General features: G+C 49.3%; 1 protein-coding gene across 2 annotated transcripts; it reads left to right on the forward strand.

Annotated features, from left to right (window-relative positions):
• The first annotated feature begins 3,968 nt into the window (after positions 1–3,968).
• LOC123953779 (2'-5'-oligoadenylate synthase-like protein) lies at positions 3,969–17,476 on the forward strand. 2 transcript variants are annotated; one of them, XM_046024136.1, is made up of 6 exons: positions 3,969–4,412; positions 7,677–7,959; positions 9,049–9,224; positions 11,608–11,849; positions 14,291–14,438; positions 16,238–17,476. In XM_046024136.1, exons 1-6 carry the CDS (start codon positions 4,215–4,217, stop codon positions 16,736–16,738), a joined length of 1,548 nt encoding a protein of 515 aa, XP_045880092.1. In that variant the 5' UTR covers positions 3,969–4,214; the 3' UTR covers positions 16,739–17,476. The 2 variants fall into 2 exon arrangements, with proteins under 2 accessions (XP_045880092.1, XP_045880093.1); XM_046024137.1 differs by lacking the exons at positions 11,608–11,849; positions 16,238–17,476 and having other exon boundaries at positions 14,291–14,401.
• The last annotated feature ends 669 nt before the right edge of the window (positions 17,477–18,145 follow it).

The following is an 18,145-nucleotide window of genomic DNA, read 5'->3' on the forward strand; positions in this document are numbered from 1 at the left end:
AGCAGAATCAGCACACCACCTGGGAATGTCTTAGAAATGAAAATTCTCAGCAGCTATCCCAGATTTACCTGAGTCAGGTCCTCTGGTGGTGGGGTTCAGCGGTCTGTATCTAAACAAGCCTTCCAAGTAATTCTGGTGCATGCTTAAGTTTGAGAACCATGGCTGGAAGCCTCACACAGCCAACTGGGTCACTTCCTGCCCCTACATCCAATTCAGAATTCCATGAAAACACTTGGGACGATCGTTGTGTTCCGTTGTTGGATCATCAGTCTCCCTGATCTAATGAGACTTGACAAGGGCCTTATTCCTGTGTCCCCATGGTCTAGAATGCTGTCTACCTGGCATACCTGTTCAGCACGTGCTTGCTCAATAAACGAATGAACCAAAGAATGACTTTGAATTCTTCCTTCTTATCTTCCTGAGGGTCTCAGCCCAATGCTATTTTAGAGACCACATGGTAACTGCTGTCTCATTCTTTGAAATAGCCCACTCATCCATATGTGGTCCATGCCATAGTGTAGACCATGCCAAGCTCCAACACAATGGCTTCGCTCATCTGCCCAAACCTAATTGGACCCAGAGTGATCAGCTGACCTAGCATAGACTCCCATCTGTTGGTTCTACTTAGCCTGATTTTGAGCCCTGGGGGTTGGGACCAAGTACAGCATACAGCAGTTCCTGGTATAGCTAAATGAGCATGAATGTCTAAGCAGAAATGCAGTCAGAGCAGAACAGCCCACGGTCAAGTCTACGTATGAGTAAAAAGTCTTCCTTCTGCACAAAGAATGGAGCCATGCATAGCAAGAGAGAATCAAAAGCACTCACAGCCCCAGGGAGAGACGCTTCAGGGTGCTGTTAGACCAGCCTGTTTAAAAAAAAAAAATCAATTAACCCCCATCATTAACCTAAATTGAATGAACTCCTACTCATTGAGTGTATGTGAGTAGGTAGGGTATCTTTTTCGCCCCCAAAGCCTTGACTAAGATCTGCTTCCGCAGCTCAATAAAATTATTTGTTTTCTATTCCTTAGTAACTTAATAATTCCGTGCCTCTGCCTGGCTCTGACACCAAGAGTCTTTACCAACATGATGTCATTAGATTCCTGTCCTCACAGCTGCCCAGAAACTTAGGTGGAGGAGTACGCATAATACCTTCTCTCCCTTTTTACAGATAGGAATACTGAGGTTTAGAGGTGTTCTACGCTGGCCCTTCCCAGTCTTTCCCGTCTCACTTAAGGACAATTCCATCCTTCCAGTTGTCAAACCAAAGCCTCGGAATGGTCCTTAGGGCCAGTCTTTGTCTCCCATCATATTCTATCCATTAACAAGATCTGTTTATATTCAAAATAGATGCAGGAAAATGATGCGACATCTAGGGTTCGTGCTTAAATAACACAGGAGAGGACACATGGATGCGAGAATCACCGGATGCCATGTTGTTGCAGGATCAGAGGGGTCTTGTCTCACCGGGTTGAAGAATGGATCTTGCCAGACACAAAAGGGTCAAGGGAAGTGAAAGTTTATTAAGTGAAGGTGAGAGGAGAAAGGCAAGAAAAAAGCTCTCTAGAGTGAGAGGGGTCCCTCATGGGTTTCCACTGAAAGTTTTCAGGATGGGTCTTTTATTGAAAACTCGACCAGGAAGCTTGTGACCTTGATATTCTCGTGCCGTCTTGGTTTGAGCAAGTATTATTGGTAACACCGTTAATGACTCATTTCTTTGAGGTCTGGTAATTTTTCTGTGATTACACTGTAGCCACCAAAGAAAATGTCTCCCTAACATCCGGGGCCAGTGGTCTGATCTGTTCCCTTATCTCTTATCCAGCCCCTCTTAGAGCTTCTGCCTGCCAGGAATAGTTTCAGAGCCTAGTCAGGGGCTCCCTATCCCTCCCTCCCTACACCTTAACCCTTTCCTTCCTCAGTTCGATCATTGTGGAAGCTGAATGATGGTTCACAGAGGTTTCTTTTGTTATTCCACTTTTGTTTATGTTTGAAATTTTCCATAATAAAAAAATTAAATCAGGGGCACCTGGGTGGCTCAGTCAGTTAGGTGTCTGCCTTCCTCTCTGGTCATGATCCCAGGGTCCTGGGATCAAGTCCTACTCAGCGGGGAGTCTGCTTCTCCTTCTACCACTGCCCCTCCCCGCAGCTCATGCTCTTTCTCTCTCTCTCTGCTCTCTCGCTCTCAAATAAATAAAATCTTTTTAAAAAAATTAAATCATACAACTTCTCCCTACCTTCACCACTACCATTCTGACCCAAGCTGCCAGATCCCCTGTTGGGACTTTTTTTGTTGTTGTTTAAGATTTTGATTTATTTATTTGAGAGAGAGCGATCATGAGGAGACAAGGAGGGGGAGGAGCAGAGGAGAAGCAGATTCCCCTCACTGAGCAGCGAGCCCGACATGGGGTTCGATCTTAGGATCCGAAATCATGACCTGAGTGGAAGGCAGACACTTAACAGACTGAAGCACCCAGGTGCCCTCCTATTGGGACTATCACAGTAGCTTCTTAACTGAGCCCCTGCTTCCCCTCTCACCTCCACAGCTACCCTCTGCTTTTAATCTAAACTTCCCCTAGCAGCCAGTGTGATCTCATTAATATGAAAGTCAGACCATTTCACTCCTCTGCTTGAAACTTTCCAATGGCTCCCCATTTCATTCAGGGTAAAAGTCAGCCTTAATGAATGGTCTTCAAGATCCTACACTATTTACACCCGAACATTTTACCACTTAAACCTCATCTCCTCACAGTCTCTCCCTTTGGTCATCCCATTCTAGTCATGCTGTTATTCCTCAAACCCACCAGGCACACTGGTGCCACAGGACCTTTGCACTTGCTGCTCTCTGCCATGAATCATCCTCTTCCCTCTGGCATACACATGGCTCACTCTGCCTCCTTCATGTCTTTGCTCAAATATCTCCTTTTCAGGCCTTTCCAACCACCTTATTTGAGGCTGAACATCTAAACAATCCTACACACACACACACACACACACACACACACACACACACCATATATCTTAACCTCTTGCACTGCTTTACTTTTTCTGCTTAGCACTTCTCGTCATCTTATTTACTACAATTTGACTTATTTATCCTGTTGATGGTCAGTCTCCACCATCAGAATGTAAGCCCTCTGCGGGCATTTTTGTCTAGTCCCTGCTGTATCCCCACACCTGCTTGGCACATAGTAGCTACTCAATAAATATTTATTGAATGAATGAATGATGGCATTGCAATTATTCAACCCCTGCCCACCTGTCCAGGCACATCTCTCACCTCTCTCCTCCTTACCCTCTGTGCCAATGCATATTTGACAACTCAATCCCCGGCACACACCAGGATCATTCGGACTTCTACTTTGCCTGTGGTCTGCCCTCCTCTTCCTCCTGGCAGATCCGTAGTCTTTTAAGGGTCACATTGGACTCTCAGAATCTCTTGCCCCTCTCCCCTACTGCTTCAAGAGCCCCTGGGGACAGGAATCACATCTTATTTTGTCTTTTTAACACGTTGGCAGCTAGCAGGTGCTCAACAGGTACTTAATGAGTGAATAATATTTGCATTTACTGAGCGCTTTCTGTGCTCAGCGTTCTCGGCTTAATCTGGACAACAACCTATGGAGGAGGGTATCATTACTAACCCCATTTTTATGGGTCAATTATGGGAGGGTCAGAGAAGTAAAGAGTGTGGCAAAGGGCAGACGGGAACTGAAAGTCTGTTCTGCCAGGCTCTGGACCTTTGGGCTTCCCCCAGCTCACCCTGACCAGCCATGAGCAAGTCCCCATCTTTCTGAGCCTCAGGTTCCTATGACAACGTGGGGTACTGGACTGATAGAGAGCATCCCACTCTGACCTACTGGGAGCATTGGCTCCTCCAGGACTAAACGCAGCCAATTTCAGTTTCCAAATGTCATCAAAGGGAAACCAAAGCAGCTGAGAATCGAAACTGAAGGCAAAAAGATTAGGCTGGAAGTCAAGCTTGTTAAGGTGGCCCCAGAACTCCCAGTGGGCGGGCCCCTGCTGCGACAAAGGGTCTCCAAGAAGAGGAACCCAGGTCAGCCCAGTCATCTCCTGATTTCCTCTCCACTCTGTCTCCTTTACCCCCCCCAGGGTGCTGGCGGTCAACTGAGGAGGAGCCGCCTTAAAGAAGTGGGCGTGCAGGGAGCCGGGTAGCTGTGTGGCTGTATATCTGTGCGGCGGTGGTCCTCCGGCTCAGACATGGCACTGACCAGGGAGCTGTATGCCACCCCTGCCTCCAGGCTGGACTCCTTCGTGGCTCAATGGCTGCAGCCCCACCGGGAGCAGAAAGTGGAGGTTCTGGAGGCTGTGCAGACCGTGCAACAATTCCTGAGGGAAGAGCACTTTGAGGGGGACTGCGGACTGGATGAGAAAGTGCGGGTGCTGAAGGTGGTCAAGGTGAGATGGGTCCCCTCCATCTATAAAGCCAGGGCCGGGCAAAGGCAGCATGAGGGTCCTCGTCCCAGAGGATGCTGGGAGCTTCTTGCCTCGTTATCCTTAGCCCACGCTGCTGACATGTCAGGGCACCCCACTGAGCTGCCTGCACCCTACCCTGCTTCTGTCTTGAGCGGAACAAGTCTGGTAAGGAAACTCATGACAATAGTTCACTTTTCTGGGATGCACTAGCCTAACCCCTTAACATACACAAGCTCTAATTCATGCACCCTTTGAGGTACGCACGATTCTTTTCCCATTTTACAGATGAGCAAAATGGAGGTTCGGACCCTTAAGATTCGTAATGACTAACTGCAGTGCAAGGTCTCTGATTGGATCCTGGTGTGAATAGACCATCCATAAAATACAGTTTGGGGCAAGTAGGGAAATTTTAATATGGCCTAGATATTAGATAATAGAGGGCATTGTTGATTGTTTAGGTATAATCCTTTCATGGTTATGGGCCAGGAGGAAGTGCTCTCTTTGGTTGGATACAAATGCTAAAGCTGGAGTGCCTGGGTGGCTCAGATGGTTAAGCATCTGCCTTTAAAAGCTCAGGTCATGATCTCAGGGTCCTGGGATTTGAGCCCTCCTTCGGGCTCCCTGCTCAGTGGAGAGTCTGCTTCTGCCTCTACCCCTGCGTGTGCTCTCTCTCTCTCTTTCACTCAAATGAATAAATAAAATCTTTTTTTAAAATGCTAAAGTATTCAGAGACAAAGTTCCTTGGTATTTGTAATTGCTTTAACAAGGTTTTGAAGCAGCAAACGTGGCAAGGAGTTTAGACTTGCTGAAACTAACTGGCTGGATGTGTGAGTGCTCATTGGAGTCTCTTCCTACTTTTCTGTTTTAAGGTTTTGATTAGAAGTTTTCTTTAGCGGGAGCTCAGAGAGGTAAGGTGACTTGTTCAAGGTCACACAGCTCATGGGGGAGCTGGGATTTGAACCAGGATCTATCTATTCCACAGCCGGTGCTCTAGGCCACCCCCACTGATTTTTTCCCCCCATGCCCCTCCTTCAGCTGCTTCTTATCCTAGCTAGAATCAAAATTCAAGGGGGTCAAAGCTGGAAAGGCCCTGGAGAATCAATCTCAGCCAACCCTTCATTTAAACATTAAGGAAACTGAAGCACAGGGATGGTGAGAGATGTCTCAGGTTCACACAGTGAGCTAGAGGCAAAGGCAGGACTAGAATTAGGGTGCCTGACTCCCAGTCTAGGGCTCTAGTTCTCACCTCAGAGAAGGATTTAGAAATCTCCGGTCCCCAGCCCTTCCTTACACCCACCTCCAGCACCTAGAGCCTGAGGCCACAGGATTTAGACAGACCATGGTTTGACTCTGGGCTTCTTTCCTTCTCAGCTGTGTGATCTTAGACTCCTCTTATCTCTCACACCCTCTGTCTCATCATCATCATCATCAGTTTCCTCCTTGTCCAGAAAAAGCCTCGTCAATGTAAGCTAAGAGATTAGCACATGGTAAATGCACCAAAACAAAAGCACCATTATAAATTCTTGCTCTGAGTCAGGCAGAAACCACCCCCTCAGCCTGCCCCACCCTTGACAATCCTACGGGTGAAGTGGATGGAAGGGGGGTAGTCTGCAGACCAGAGGGTGCTACCAACTGAATGAGTTTTGATGACATGAAGTGGAATTTACCCAGCCCTCAAATTCTCCCTGGAGACCAGAGCCACTGAAACCATAAAATAAGAGAGATACCCCCAAAGCCATGGTAGAGGAGAAATAATGCTTTATTCAGGTTCTAAACCCTCTTCGCACCCCCACAAAAATCCGGAGCTTGGCTGGTTCACATGAATGAATGCTTGAATGAGTTGGGTTTAAAAAGATTTGGACTGGAGCAAGTCATGAAGCTTGTTCAAGAATGTCCTTTAGTCTCCGCCTGGGTCTTCATTGAAAAAGGCAGGAAGTCTGGGCATAGCTTTCAAGGGAATGTGCCCTTCATCCGCACACAGGGCTCCATCCCCAGCCCTGCCAAATGGGGCGGAAATGTTGGATCTCAATGAAGGTGCAGAAAGAGAATGCAAAAAGGAGGAAGAAAAGATGGCAGACTTCTCCTCAGAACTAGGGCCTGGCTCAGAGACTTGGGGCACAGGGAAGAAAGAAGTAGAAGAACACCTTGTCAGAACACCTTGTCTTCTGACCCTTCACCTGACCATGACCATGACTCCTGGCCATGAATCCACTGTCTCAGCTTTCTCGTCTGTACACTGGGGACAATTACTGGGGGGACTAGTCCCCACCCCAGTCCGTGGGAGTTAAGATTAAGTAAAAGATACCATATGGGCATCAAGGACCTTCCATAGTGCCAGACACCGTGAGGGTCAACCCATGACGGCTGCATTATAATCAATCTGTCGTGATTCCACTTGTGGGAAGAGGTAACCACCCTGAGGTCTGAGGGATCTCCCAGCCTGGGGTGAGAAAGACAGGAAGCCAGATATTTGTAGGGCTTTGTATACCAGAAGCAGGAGGGGCTGGAGAGCGGGTCTAGACTCTCAGAACATCAAATAGACTGCTTCCAAGTCATTCGGCTCAGGCTCCTTCCATCCAGATGGGGAAACTGAATCCCAGGCAGAGAAGGGATGATCTGAGTCAATGAGACAAAGAAGAGGATGAGAGCTATATGGCTGACTTCCTGCATGCCGGGCCCATGGCAAGCCCCCTGCACACCTTCTCTTATCTAATCCTCCCAAGAACCCAATGACTCGTGTTCCACAGTTACTCTCATTTTGCAGACAAGGAATTAGGGTTCACATTTAGGGACCAGGGATGAGAAACAAGTGCAGCAGTCAAGGTCAAAGCCAGGCTGCCCCATGGCTCTTACCCACCAGGCAATCCTGCTCCCCACTTTTTGATGTCATGAAAGACTCAGATGCCCAAATGCTCAGAATACCCTGGGGAGTATGCCTCAGTGGTCTCTTGGAGGAGGCACCACTCTGCAGCTTAGAACACCCCAGCTCAGCGGCAATACCATGTCTGGGCTCTGGAGTCAGGCTGCCTGGGTTCAAACCCAGGCTCTGCTGTGTACTGTGTGTGACCCCGAGCGAGTGACTTCTCCTCTTGAAATCTCAGTTTCCTCGCCTGTAAGAGGGGATGTTGGTCCCACCCGCCCACCCTTCTGGGCTGTGGGGAGCCTCGGATACGGGATAATTCCCGTAAGGAGCACAGGGACTGCCTGGCACAGGCAGTGGAGGTGACGGGGTTCTGTGTCCCGCAGGTAGGCTCCTTCGGCAATGGCACAGCAGTCAGGAACATCTTGGAGGTAGAACTGGTGGCGTTCCTGAGCTGTTTCCACAGCTTCCAGCAAGAGGCCAAGCACCACCGAGCCATTCTGAGTCTGATATGGAAGAAGCTGTGGTGTTGCCAGGATCTGCTGGCCCTTGGGCTCAAGGACGCGGAAATCATCCAGGGAGACCCCGATGCTCTTGTCTTCACCATCGAGACCAGGGGGACGGCGGAGCCCATCACCGTCACCATCATGCCTGCCTACAGGGCCCTGGGTAAGGGGGAGGGGAAGCCCATCAGTTGCACACACCTGCCATCTCAGGGAGACCTGAACTCCCACACCTCTCATTCACAGCCACCTGCAGACACCTGCATTCATCTGCTCAACCTACATCCTGAGCTGGGGGCTCAGTTGGGGCTGGCCCAACTCGGGCCATTGTGTTGATCAACTTGGGAAACAATTACCAAAGAATCATGTGGATAAATACATGATTCCAAGAGGAGATGAGAGCGGCAGAGGGGAAAGTGTTAGAAGCAGAAACTGGGGTCCTCCTGTAGCATTTATCACGGATGCCAGGGCTTGTCCTTGTTTGGGCTTTTCCAGAAGCAGACCCTAAGACAAGAGTGTGAGGAGAAGCAGTCCTGGGAAAGGCTGAGAGGAAAGTAGGGGAGAGGGATAGGGAAGGGAGGAAGCATCACAAAGTCACCAACACCGAGCCTCTGGCTTCGTGCCCCTGGAGAACTCTAGGGGACAGTGCAGAGTACCCCTCAACCAAATACAGCGTGGGATGTTTATTCCGCAACTTACCTTTGCCCTTGTCTGAGTTTGTCCTCAGGCAAAGAGTCCTGGGGTTTGGAGTAAACAGTATCAGCTACAAGCCCAGGTGAATCAGGTTTCATCCAGATGGGTGGCTGCTAGGATCCACTTTGTAGGGACGGTGTCAGAAACGGGGTCCCACCTGGGTAAGAAGAAGAGTGCCGGGATGCATTAGTGATGGCTGCCGTGGAAGCAAACCCTTCTGCAAATGCCCTTGAGGCCGCCGGCTCTCTTATCTGACCCTGGTTCTCACTTCTGGTGTCAGGAGGTTGGAATCAGTCACTGAGAAAGAAATCCCAAGCAGACATCAAGGGGACCTCGAGAGAGAATAACAGTCTCTGAGTGGCCTGAAGAATGGCAGGCCCACTTTTGGTTCTCCAGAAGGACAATCAAGCAAGGCAAACCTTAATTCTCTTAGGCCCTGAGGAGTCCTGTTTCCCTGGGGAGACACTCCAGTGAAATTAGCAGGCTCCGCCCCCTCCTCCCCACTTAAGGACCTGGGGTTTCCTAAATCCCCGCTCTCTACCTTTGCTCCCTCCCACCCCAGGGCCTTCTGTTTCCAACACTCAACCACATCCTGAGGTCTATGTGAGTCTGATTGAGGCCCAGGGTTACCCTGGATATTTCTCCCCATCCTTCAGCGAGCTTCAGAGAAACTTCGTGAAATATCGGCCAACCAAGCTGAAGAGCCTCCTCCGGCTAGTAAAGCACTGGTACCTGCAGGTGAGGGGGCTGCCAGGATGGGGGCACGAGGGGGGAATTGGGGAAGAGGGCAGGGAAGAGGAGTTTAAAAGATTAGCGTTTCCGCCCCTTCCCCACTACCATCCCCCCGCCCCCCCATCAAGGCGGGGGGGGGGGGGGGGGGAGGGGGGCGCGATGGTAGTGGGGAAGGGGCGGAAATGCTAATCTTTTAAACTGTAAATTGAAACAGTGGTGAAGGTGGAGGAGGAGGAGGAACAGAAGGAAGGAGAAAAGCAAGGAACATACAATATTTTCCAGGACACAAGTGTTGGTGACACCCCAGTTTCAGTCGATACTGGCTAGCACTGACTACATGGAGTCCTCCAGATGTTAGTTAATCTCAGCTAGTTAAGGACTAGCAGAAGGAAAGTGTCCATTAATTGCACCCACACCAGTTTCCCCCATAAATACCCGTGTTCCTGTCATGGTCATGACCGAGTGAATGTATCTGCAACAGCCAATTTTTAGATTTCACAGATGATGGCTTGCATGGTACCAGGTATATTTCAAAATATCTCCATGAACAAAGTCAACTAAACTTACGAAAGGAAGACTCAGAAACAAACTCAAAGTTAGAAAGGGGGGAAGAAAGATGCTTTCTTATATATACTAAAATACACACACGCAAACACACACACACATACACACACACCCCTGGGTAGCTCAATCATTCAGGGTCCTGGGGTCAAGCCCCACATAGAGCCCCACACTCAGTGGGGAGTCTGCTTGAGGATTTTCTCTCTCACGCTCTCCCTCTGCTCCTCCCCCCACTCACTCACTTTCTGTCTCTCTAAAATAAATAAATAAATCTTTAAAAAACAGAATCAGAAAATTTCCAAGGTTAGTAAGTTTACAGTTACTCTGTTTATTGGGGGTGGGGGGTGGGGGGTGGAGGGAAACAGCCATTTTCTTCTTACACGATTATCAAGTCAACCAAGGTTGTGGTACATCTTCCGTCATCGGAATGCCCCAAGCCAAGAACAAAGCTGGTTTGGTGGTTAGTCAGTCACTTACAGGAAACGCAAGGTTTTGTGGCTTTGGAGAACTAGAACTCTGCAGAATGATTCATTTGCTTGCTGTCTAAGAATGCCAAGTGCTTTCTTCCTACATATGATATGCCCTTTCTCTGGTAATGTCCACAGGACAGTATATCAGCTTTGCTTCTAGAAGCCTCCCTTGTTTTTGCTCGAGCCTCCTCCTTAAAACAAGGATTTGATCGGATATGGTTTCTCTCTCTTTTTTAAAAGGATTCATTTATTTGAGAGAGAGAGAGTGCATGCATGTGGTGGGGGGGAGTGCAGAGGGAAAGAATCTCAAACAGACTCCCTGCTGAGTGCAGAGCCCCCTGTAGAGCTCAGCCTGGACCCTGAGGTCACAACCTGAGCCAAAAATCAAGAGTCGGCCACTGAACTGACTGACCTACACAGATGCCCCAGAAAGATTCTTTAGATAGGAAGTCACTGGTATCAGGTAAGATGCTTTCTTTTGCAAGGAGGAGAAAAAGCAACTTAAACTGACTTAAACAGGGGCACCTGGTTGGCTCAGTGGGTTAAGCCTCTGCCTTCGGCTCAGGTCATGATCTCAGGGTCCTAGGATCGAGCCCCAAATTGGGCTCTCTGCTGAGCAGGGAGCCTGCTTCCCCCTCTCTCTCTGCCTGCCTCTCTGCCTACTTGTGATCTCTCTGTCAAATAAATAAAATCTCAAAAAAAAAAAAAAAAAAACAACTGACTTAAACAATAAGGACAATTATCAGCTCAAAGCAGGATTCACCCTGGCTTGGAGGGGAGTGGTAATCCCATCCAAACAGCACTGGTACTATACAATGGAGAAGAAAGAAATGCTTCCTAGAGACTTCTGTGTTCCCCCACAGAATCTCGGCAATTGCCAAGTTCTATAGAAACCTCCCACCCCTCTTTCTCTATCAGCAAAGAAGACTTTTCTTTTTTTTTTTTGTTTTTTTTTTTGTTTTTTTTTAAAGATTTTATTTATTTATTGACAGAGAGAGATCACAAGTAGACAGAGAGGCAGAGAGAGAGAGAGAGAGAGAGAGAGAAGCAGGCTCCCTGTTGAGCAGAGAGCCCGATGCAGGGCTCGATCCCAGGACCCTGAGATCATGACCTGAGCTGAAGACAGAGGCTCTAACCCACTGAGCCACCCAGGAATAGTTTGAAATCCACTGGACCAACTGAGCCCCTTAATTCTGAAACACGGAAACCATTTAGCGCCAGAGTGGGACAGCGACTGGCCAAGATTACACAGCCAGTAAGTGGCAGAGCTGAGACAAGAGGCTGGAGTTGCCAGTTTCTGCTCCATCCAGAGCGATCCTGACCCAAGATCTTGGGGTCTCTCCTGTCTCTTTCAACAGTACGTGAAAGCCAAGTGCCCCAGGGCCGCGCTGCCCCCTAACTATGCCCTCGAGCTGCTGACCATCTACGCCTGGGAGATGGGTACTCAGGAAGATGAGAATTTCAGGCTGGATGAAGGCTTCACTTCAGTGATGGAACTGCTCCAGGAGTTTAAGTTCCTCTGCATCTACTGGACCAAGTACTACACATTCCAGAACCCAGTCATCAAGGATTGTGTCAGAAAACAGCTCAAAAGAGACAGGTACTGGGCCCCTGCGTGTCTGCCACATCTCACAGAGAACAGAAAGAAGAGAGCCAAAGGCAGTGTAGCATTGGATGGGAGGGCTGCTTTATCAAGCACTAAAATCACACTGACATCTCAAACCTTTCAAAATCCCCCGTGGGCAGAGGGGCTGTAAGCCTTCTCCTTGTGCCTCAAGGAACCCCACCCTACCTAGCTCTCTTGCTTCCAAAAGACCATTTCAGGGCATTCTAGCAACGGCATGGAAATGTGGAAAGAATCGCGGAGAGCTGGGATGAAGCTCTGGCTTTTTCTCACCCCTGTGAGCCTCAGTTCCTCCTCCGTAAAGCAGGAGTAAGCGGCTTCTACAACGCAGGCTGTTGTAAGTCTCGGGCAAATACGTAGAGGGCCCATGCTGTCTGGTCTGCGGTAGATGCCAGAGAAGTGTTCACTCTCATGGCGCACGTAGCTCTACGAAGCACCAGCACCCGTCCCCAACCCCGGGATTGTCACAGTTTATGTGAAGGCTGGCTCAGCCTCCAGCCTTTGCCTGGGGCTTTCAGCCTCCCCCAGTGGCCAATGGAGGCTGGTGGATAAACACCCCAGGTCCCTCCCATCCCAGATGGAAGGACTCTCTCTGGGTCACGTGTGCTACATTGTTTCCCAGAGTCCCTGCCCTGGGACTAACCTCCGGTTGCCCACAGTGGGAATCACCTCAGTACAAACCCTTCATCGGTGTCCTTCCCTTCCTGTCTCACTCTCCCACTCCCTGACTGGGGCTTCCTGGCCTGTCCTTCTGAATCAATCATTGGCACTCACATCCTTCTCTTGGGATCTGCTTTTGGAGAAACCCAGCCTGAGACAACTCTTTATATTAGAAGCTCTAGGTCAGTGCAAGCAATATCCCAAGAATGTTTATTGTTCCCTTATGTGAATGTTGGGTCCTTTTTTTTTCTTCTTAAACAAGGAAGAAAAACCCAGTCTCCTGATGAAAAGAGGATTCATCCTAAGGATGCCCAGAAATTTGAGGTTAGGAAACCATCAGGACCTGAGGCAAACCTATAGACACCCTCTTTCTCTGCCACTCCCTCTCATGGTCCACATGCCTTCTCTTCCTCTGATAGCCTCTGCTTCTCTCCCCACATCTGCCCTGCTCCCCTCTTACTTCCATTTGATGAGGGACCGCCCCTTATCCTTGGTCCAAACCCCAGAAGGAACCAGTCTATTCATTGGGCCCAGGCCCTACATGTCAGGTCACCTGCTGGGTCACTTTGGGTCGGATGATCTGACCCTGTAGGGAAGCCTGGCACTGCTCCCTAGTTCAGGCAGGGCTGTTTTGGGGTGCAGGGATGTTGGGGGCATAGAGCCTGTGGTGTCCAGCACCCTCCCATAGCACACTGTCACATTCTGTCATAGATGAAGTCACAGCTCCCATCTAAGCCAAAAGCTGCTGGAGGGCAAGAGCCAGGACTTAATCATGGGCTTGGCATCTGACCCATGTGCTCACCCCAAGCAACCTAAGGAGACTGTTAGACCCTCTTTGAGCCAATATTCTCTAAGTATTCATTCACCATTTATACAGAAGAGAGATGCTTGGGGGCAGCCCAACCTCTTCTCTGTTAAGCAGAGCAGAGGGATAGGAACACCCATCTGCAGACAGTAAGAACTTAGAGAAGTCTGTGCCTCAGTTTTCCCATCTGTGAAATGGGGACTACAATAACAGCAATAACAACAGTCTCTCCCCGGGGCACCCCAGGGGGCCTCAGTTAGGTAAGCGGCCGACTCTTGATTTCAGCTCGGGTCATGATCTCAAAGTCCTGCGATGGAGCCCCACACCAGGCCTCCCCACTCAGCGGGAGTCTACTTGTCTCCCTCTCCCTCTGCCCCTCCCCCGGCTCATGCACTCGTGCGTACTCTCTCTCTCTCTCTCTCTCTCTCTCTCTCTTAAGTAAATAAATCTTAAGGAAAAAGAAGGAAAGAAAGAAACCAATAGTCTAATAGTCTTTCCCTCCTAGAACTGTTATAAGGATTCAAATAGGTTAATTCCCATAGGGCTTGACCCAGTGCCTCAGTAACTCTCAGTAGTTAGTGCTGACGGTGTTTCTATTATCCAAAGCAATTCAGCAGCCCTAGCCTCAAACTTACCTATGTAGTAAGTGTGCTCAGCAAAACAAAAGCTCTGAATTTAAGAGGCCTACCTGCCCGAGCGGGCCTCTGTTCTTTCTACAGCATGCCTCTGGGGATCTCAACACTCCACACCCCAAAAAGGACTTCTTGGAAATATAATAAACCCCGATCTGTTCCTCTCCAGCAATGATCCCGGACCCTCCGGGACCAATGGCCACCCCCCAGGCTCCGCACCCAGCGCATGCTCAGTGGTTTTGATTAGATGATTCCTTGAACAGGCTTCTTTCTGGCCTCCAGACCAGAAAGAGCCTGGGAACCCTCTCCCTGTCCTGCAGGCCCATCATCCTGGATCCAGCCGACCCCACCCACAATGTGGCAGAAGGATACAGATGGGACATAGTCGCGGAGAGGGCCTCCCAGTGCCTGAAACAGAACTGTTGCTATGACAACAAGGAGAACCCAGTCCCCAGCTGGAATGTGAAGGTAATGACTCCTCTGTGGGGCTGTCAGGGGCTGTGCAGAATTTACTTATTTACTTACCTTCTGTGTCGATGGCACCAACAAGGCTTTAGAACCAGACAGGTCTGGCACCCAGCAGCTCTGTGAACTTGGGAACATTTTTCAACCCTCTGAGCCTCAGATTGCTTCCTTTTATTTTTTTTTTCTTAATTTATTTGACAGAGAGAGATCACAAGTAGATAGAGAGGCAGGCAGAGAGAGAGAGAGAGAGGGAAGCAGGCTCCCTGCTGAGCAGAGAGCCCGATGCGGGACTCGATTCAAGGACCCTGGGATCATGACCTGAGCCAAAGGCAGCGGCTTAACCCACTGAGCCACCCAGGCGCCCCAGATTGCTTCCTTTTAAATTCATGTTCTCTTTTTCTTTCTCTTCGCCATAACCGGAAGAGAGAGCTGTCATGCTCCCGATCACTGTGGGCAGGAATCGAGGCCACGCGAGTGAATTCAGCAGCTGTTTCATGCCAGCACTTGGGGCTGGTGGGGACAACGGTGGGGTAGAAATCAAACATGGCTCCTACTCTCAAAGAGCTCACTGGATTTGGGTGGGAAGCAAGCCCATGAAAACAACCTTGCACAAAACTGCTAGAAAGAAAAGAACTACGAGGGAAGTTACTCAGGGAGAAAAATATGCCAAGTAATATTATTATGCAATGGCAAACCTGCTGTACAGGCAAAGATCATAATAATCACTTTGATTCTATTCCTCTTGTACTTAATAATTTGCCAAGTACTTGTCCCGGGACAAGTCTTTCAAATAGAGAGGTCGAATATTATTATCACTATCTCAAACATTGTTATCCCCATTTTACAGATGAAGAAACTGAGACTCAGAGAGGTTAAGTGAATTAACCAACATCACACTGCTAGGAGAGAGCCAGGATTTATGCCCAGGTCTTTGTGGGTGCCACCAGCCAAGTGAGGCCCACAGACAGACTGAAATATATATGCCTCTGGATTTTTCCTGAGTATAAAAACCATTGTGCAAAGATGTTTAATCTTGAAAATCAGAGGACGTGGGGATTCTGGGCCTATATTCCTTCTTGAAAAGATCAGCTAGGGGTCCAGCCCCACCCAGCGCCTGCCAGGTGCTGTTCTCCAGCCACCAGGGACTCTCAGAACCTTGAGCATGACCTCCGGTGGTGGTGAAGAACAAACTTTGAAGTCTGACCTTGGTTGAAATATGCTATGCTCCTCACTACCTCTGTGATGGTCGCTAAGTCACTTAACCCTGCTCAACCACAGTTTCCTCATCTGTACCAGGGGATGATAGGAACCAACCTCATGAGCCTGCTGTTGTAAGGGACCCGGACTGGATCCTGGCCAAAGAACCCAGCGGCACTTGGAGACCTTGGAGGATCCAAGGTTTATTTAATGCCGGTGGGCTCAGAGGAGAGTAATCTCTCAAGGTCTGAGCCCGGAGCAGAAAGGGGGCACTTTATACACTTTTACTTCCCTACCCCTGCCACTCTCACAGCCGCTGCCAGTGGGGCAGGGGGAAAACCCGGAATGGCCCTGGGATTGGGACTGGGATCTCCTGCTGGATTGGTTGGCCACGTTAGGACACAGATTTCCCTTATCACTGTGAGAGTAAAATGCATTCAGAAGAGTGCGGGCGCCCAGCACAGGGCCTAGAAGGTGGTTGGCACAGCCCAAGTGTGTTGCTACTGCTGCTGCTGTTGGAAACTTAGGGACAGGTGAGGGGAACTGCTGCATGTCAGGCAGAGGAGTGTGGAATTAACCCCCTCTCCCTCTTCTCTCCCTTCCAGAGGGCACGAGACATCCGAGTGACAGTGGGACAGTGGGGTTACTCAGATTTGATTCTTACGGTGAACCCTTATGAGCCTATAAAGAAGGTCCAAGAGAAGATCTGGGAGAGCCAGGGGTCCTTGGCCCTAAAGCATCTGTCCTTCCAGGAGCCCGGTGGCAAGAAACAACTCCTCAGTAGCCAGTGCTCCTTGGCCTATTACGGCATCTTCTCCAACATTCGCCTCTCTCTGGTGGAGACCACCTCCCACGAGATCCAGGTATTTGTGAAGAATCCCGATGGGGGGAGCCATGCCTATGGCATTAACCCCAAAAGCTTCATCCTAGGCCTGAAGCAGCAGATTGAAGACCAGCTGGGGCTGCCTAGAAAAAAGCAGCAGCTGGAGTTCCAAGGTCAAGTCCTGCAGGATTGGTCGTCTTTGTGCAGCTATAGGATCCAGGACGGTGACACCCTTATCCTCTCCAAGAAGAAAGCTGAAAGCTTTCCATTTCCGCCCTGCTAATCCGGGACTCAGCATATCAGCCACTTCCTCCAGCTCTCACCGGGGAGGCGCCATGTCTTCACCAGCTTTGTAAATAGTTAGCTTAGCCCTGCAAGTGGGGGAATGAGGAGGGATGTGAGACACTTGGTATACAATGGACAATGGCCAGACCACATATGACGATAAGATTCTGACCCACACAACCTCTGCAGTCCCCAGCCCAGGAAGCCAAACCACCACCTTCGCAGCAACACACCCCCAGTCATCAGGACTTGGTCACTAACTGCGTAATTCCACCGCACTTCCAACGTAGAGCCAACCAGAAAAAGGCAAATAAGTTCCCTAACCAATCACGGAGGACAGCCTGCTTCTAGTTAGCCACCTCCTGCTTCCCCATGCCAACAGCTTCAATCAGGAAGTGAAGAGAAACCTTCTCTTTTTTCCACTATAAAGCTTTCTCTGTCTTGGAGTCTCTGCCAATTTGCAGGGAACGGTGGCTGGCTCCCTTGTAACAGGAAACTGGGAATAAATAACCTTTGTTTATTCTCTTTTGGGTGTTCTTTATCTCTTTCCACACAGGCTAATGCTGTCCTGGTGATTCTCGCTGAATCATTTGAGCCTCCTAACTCTGGGAGGTGAAGATTGCTGGGAAACTGAGGAGGGAGGCAACGTCTGGGACAGCGAGTATGATGAAGTGTAAAACAACTCTCTCAACTCCTGATGCACACACACAAATGATATGTAATAGTCCAAAGGCTTTTGGAAGAGAACAGTATCTCTATCATCAGAGAACTTCATGTGATCAGGTTTACTCCAATCACCCAATTAAAAGTTTCATTTCCCCTCTCCCCTTTGCCCTGGTTCCTTTTTTGTTTCTTAATATATTTTTTTAAGATTTTATTTATTTATTAGAGAGAGAGAGAGCACAAGCAGGGGTAAGAGCAGAGGGAGAGGGAGAAGCAGGATCTCTGGGGGGCAGGGAGCCAGATGCCCACCATCCCAGAACCCAGGGATTTGTTTGTTTGTTTGACAGATAGAGATCACAAGTAGGCAGAGAGGCAGGCAGAGAGAGAGAGGAGGAAGCAGGCCCCTGCTGGGCAGAGGGCCCAATGCGGGACTCGATCCCAGGACCCAGGGATCATGACCGGAGCCAAAGGCAGATGCTTAACTGAATGAGCCATCCAGGCGCCCTCCTTTGATTAATTTTTGTTTACTAAGTTCCCTATGGTGTTTCTGATGCCCACAAGAATGTGGGAATTACTGGAATAAATGGATAATATTGAAACTACATTGGATCAAAGCCTCAGAACCAATGCTGGTTTTGTAATTAACTCCCCGTAGGACCTTGGGCAATTCCTTCTCTGTGGATCTCATTTTCCTCATCAAGAAAAGGATGGAAGGGCGCCTGGGTGGTTCAGTGGGTTAAAG

Source organism: Meles meles, chromosome 12, assembly GCF_922984935.1.
Source record: "Meles meles chromosome 12, mMelMel3.1 paternal haplotype, whole genome shotgun sequence".
Taxonomy (NCBI): Eukaryota; Metazoa; Chordata; class Mammalia; order Carnivora; family Mustelidae; genus Meles; species Meles meles.

Coding starts and splice junctions, on each gene's coding strand:
- LOC123953779 (XM_046024136.1), top strand. CDS start 4,215: ATGGCACTGACCAGGGAGCTGTATGCCACCCCTGCCTCCAGGCTGGAC. Junction 9,225..11,607: donor TAAAGCACTGGTACCTGCAG/GTGAGGGGGCTG, acceptor CTCTTTCAACAG/TACGTGAAAGCCAAGTGCCC. Junction 11,850..14,290: donor AAACAGCTCAAAAGAGACAG/GTACTGGGCCCC, acceptor CCTGTCCTGCAG/GCCCATCATCCTGGATCCAG.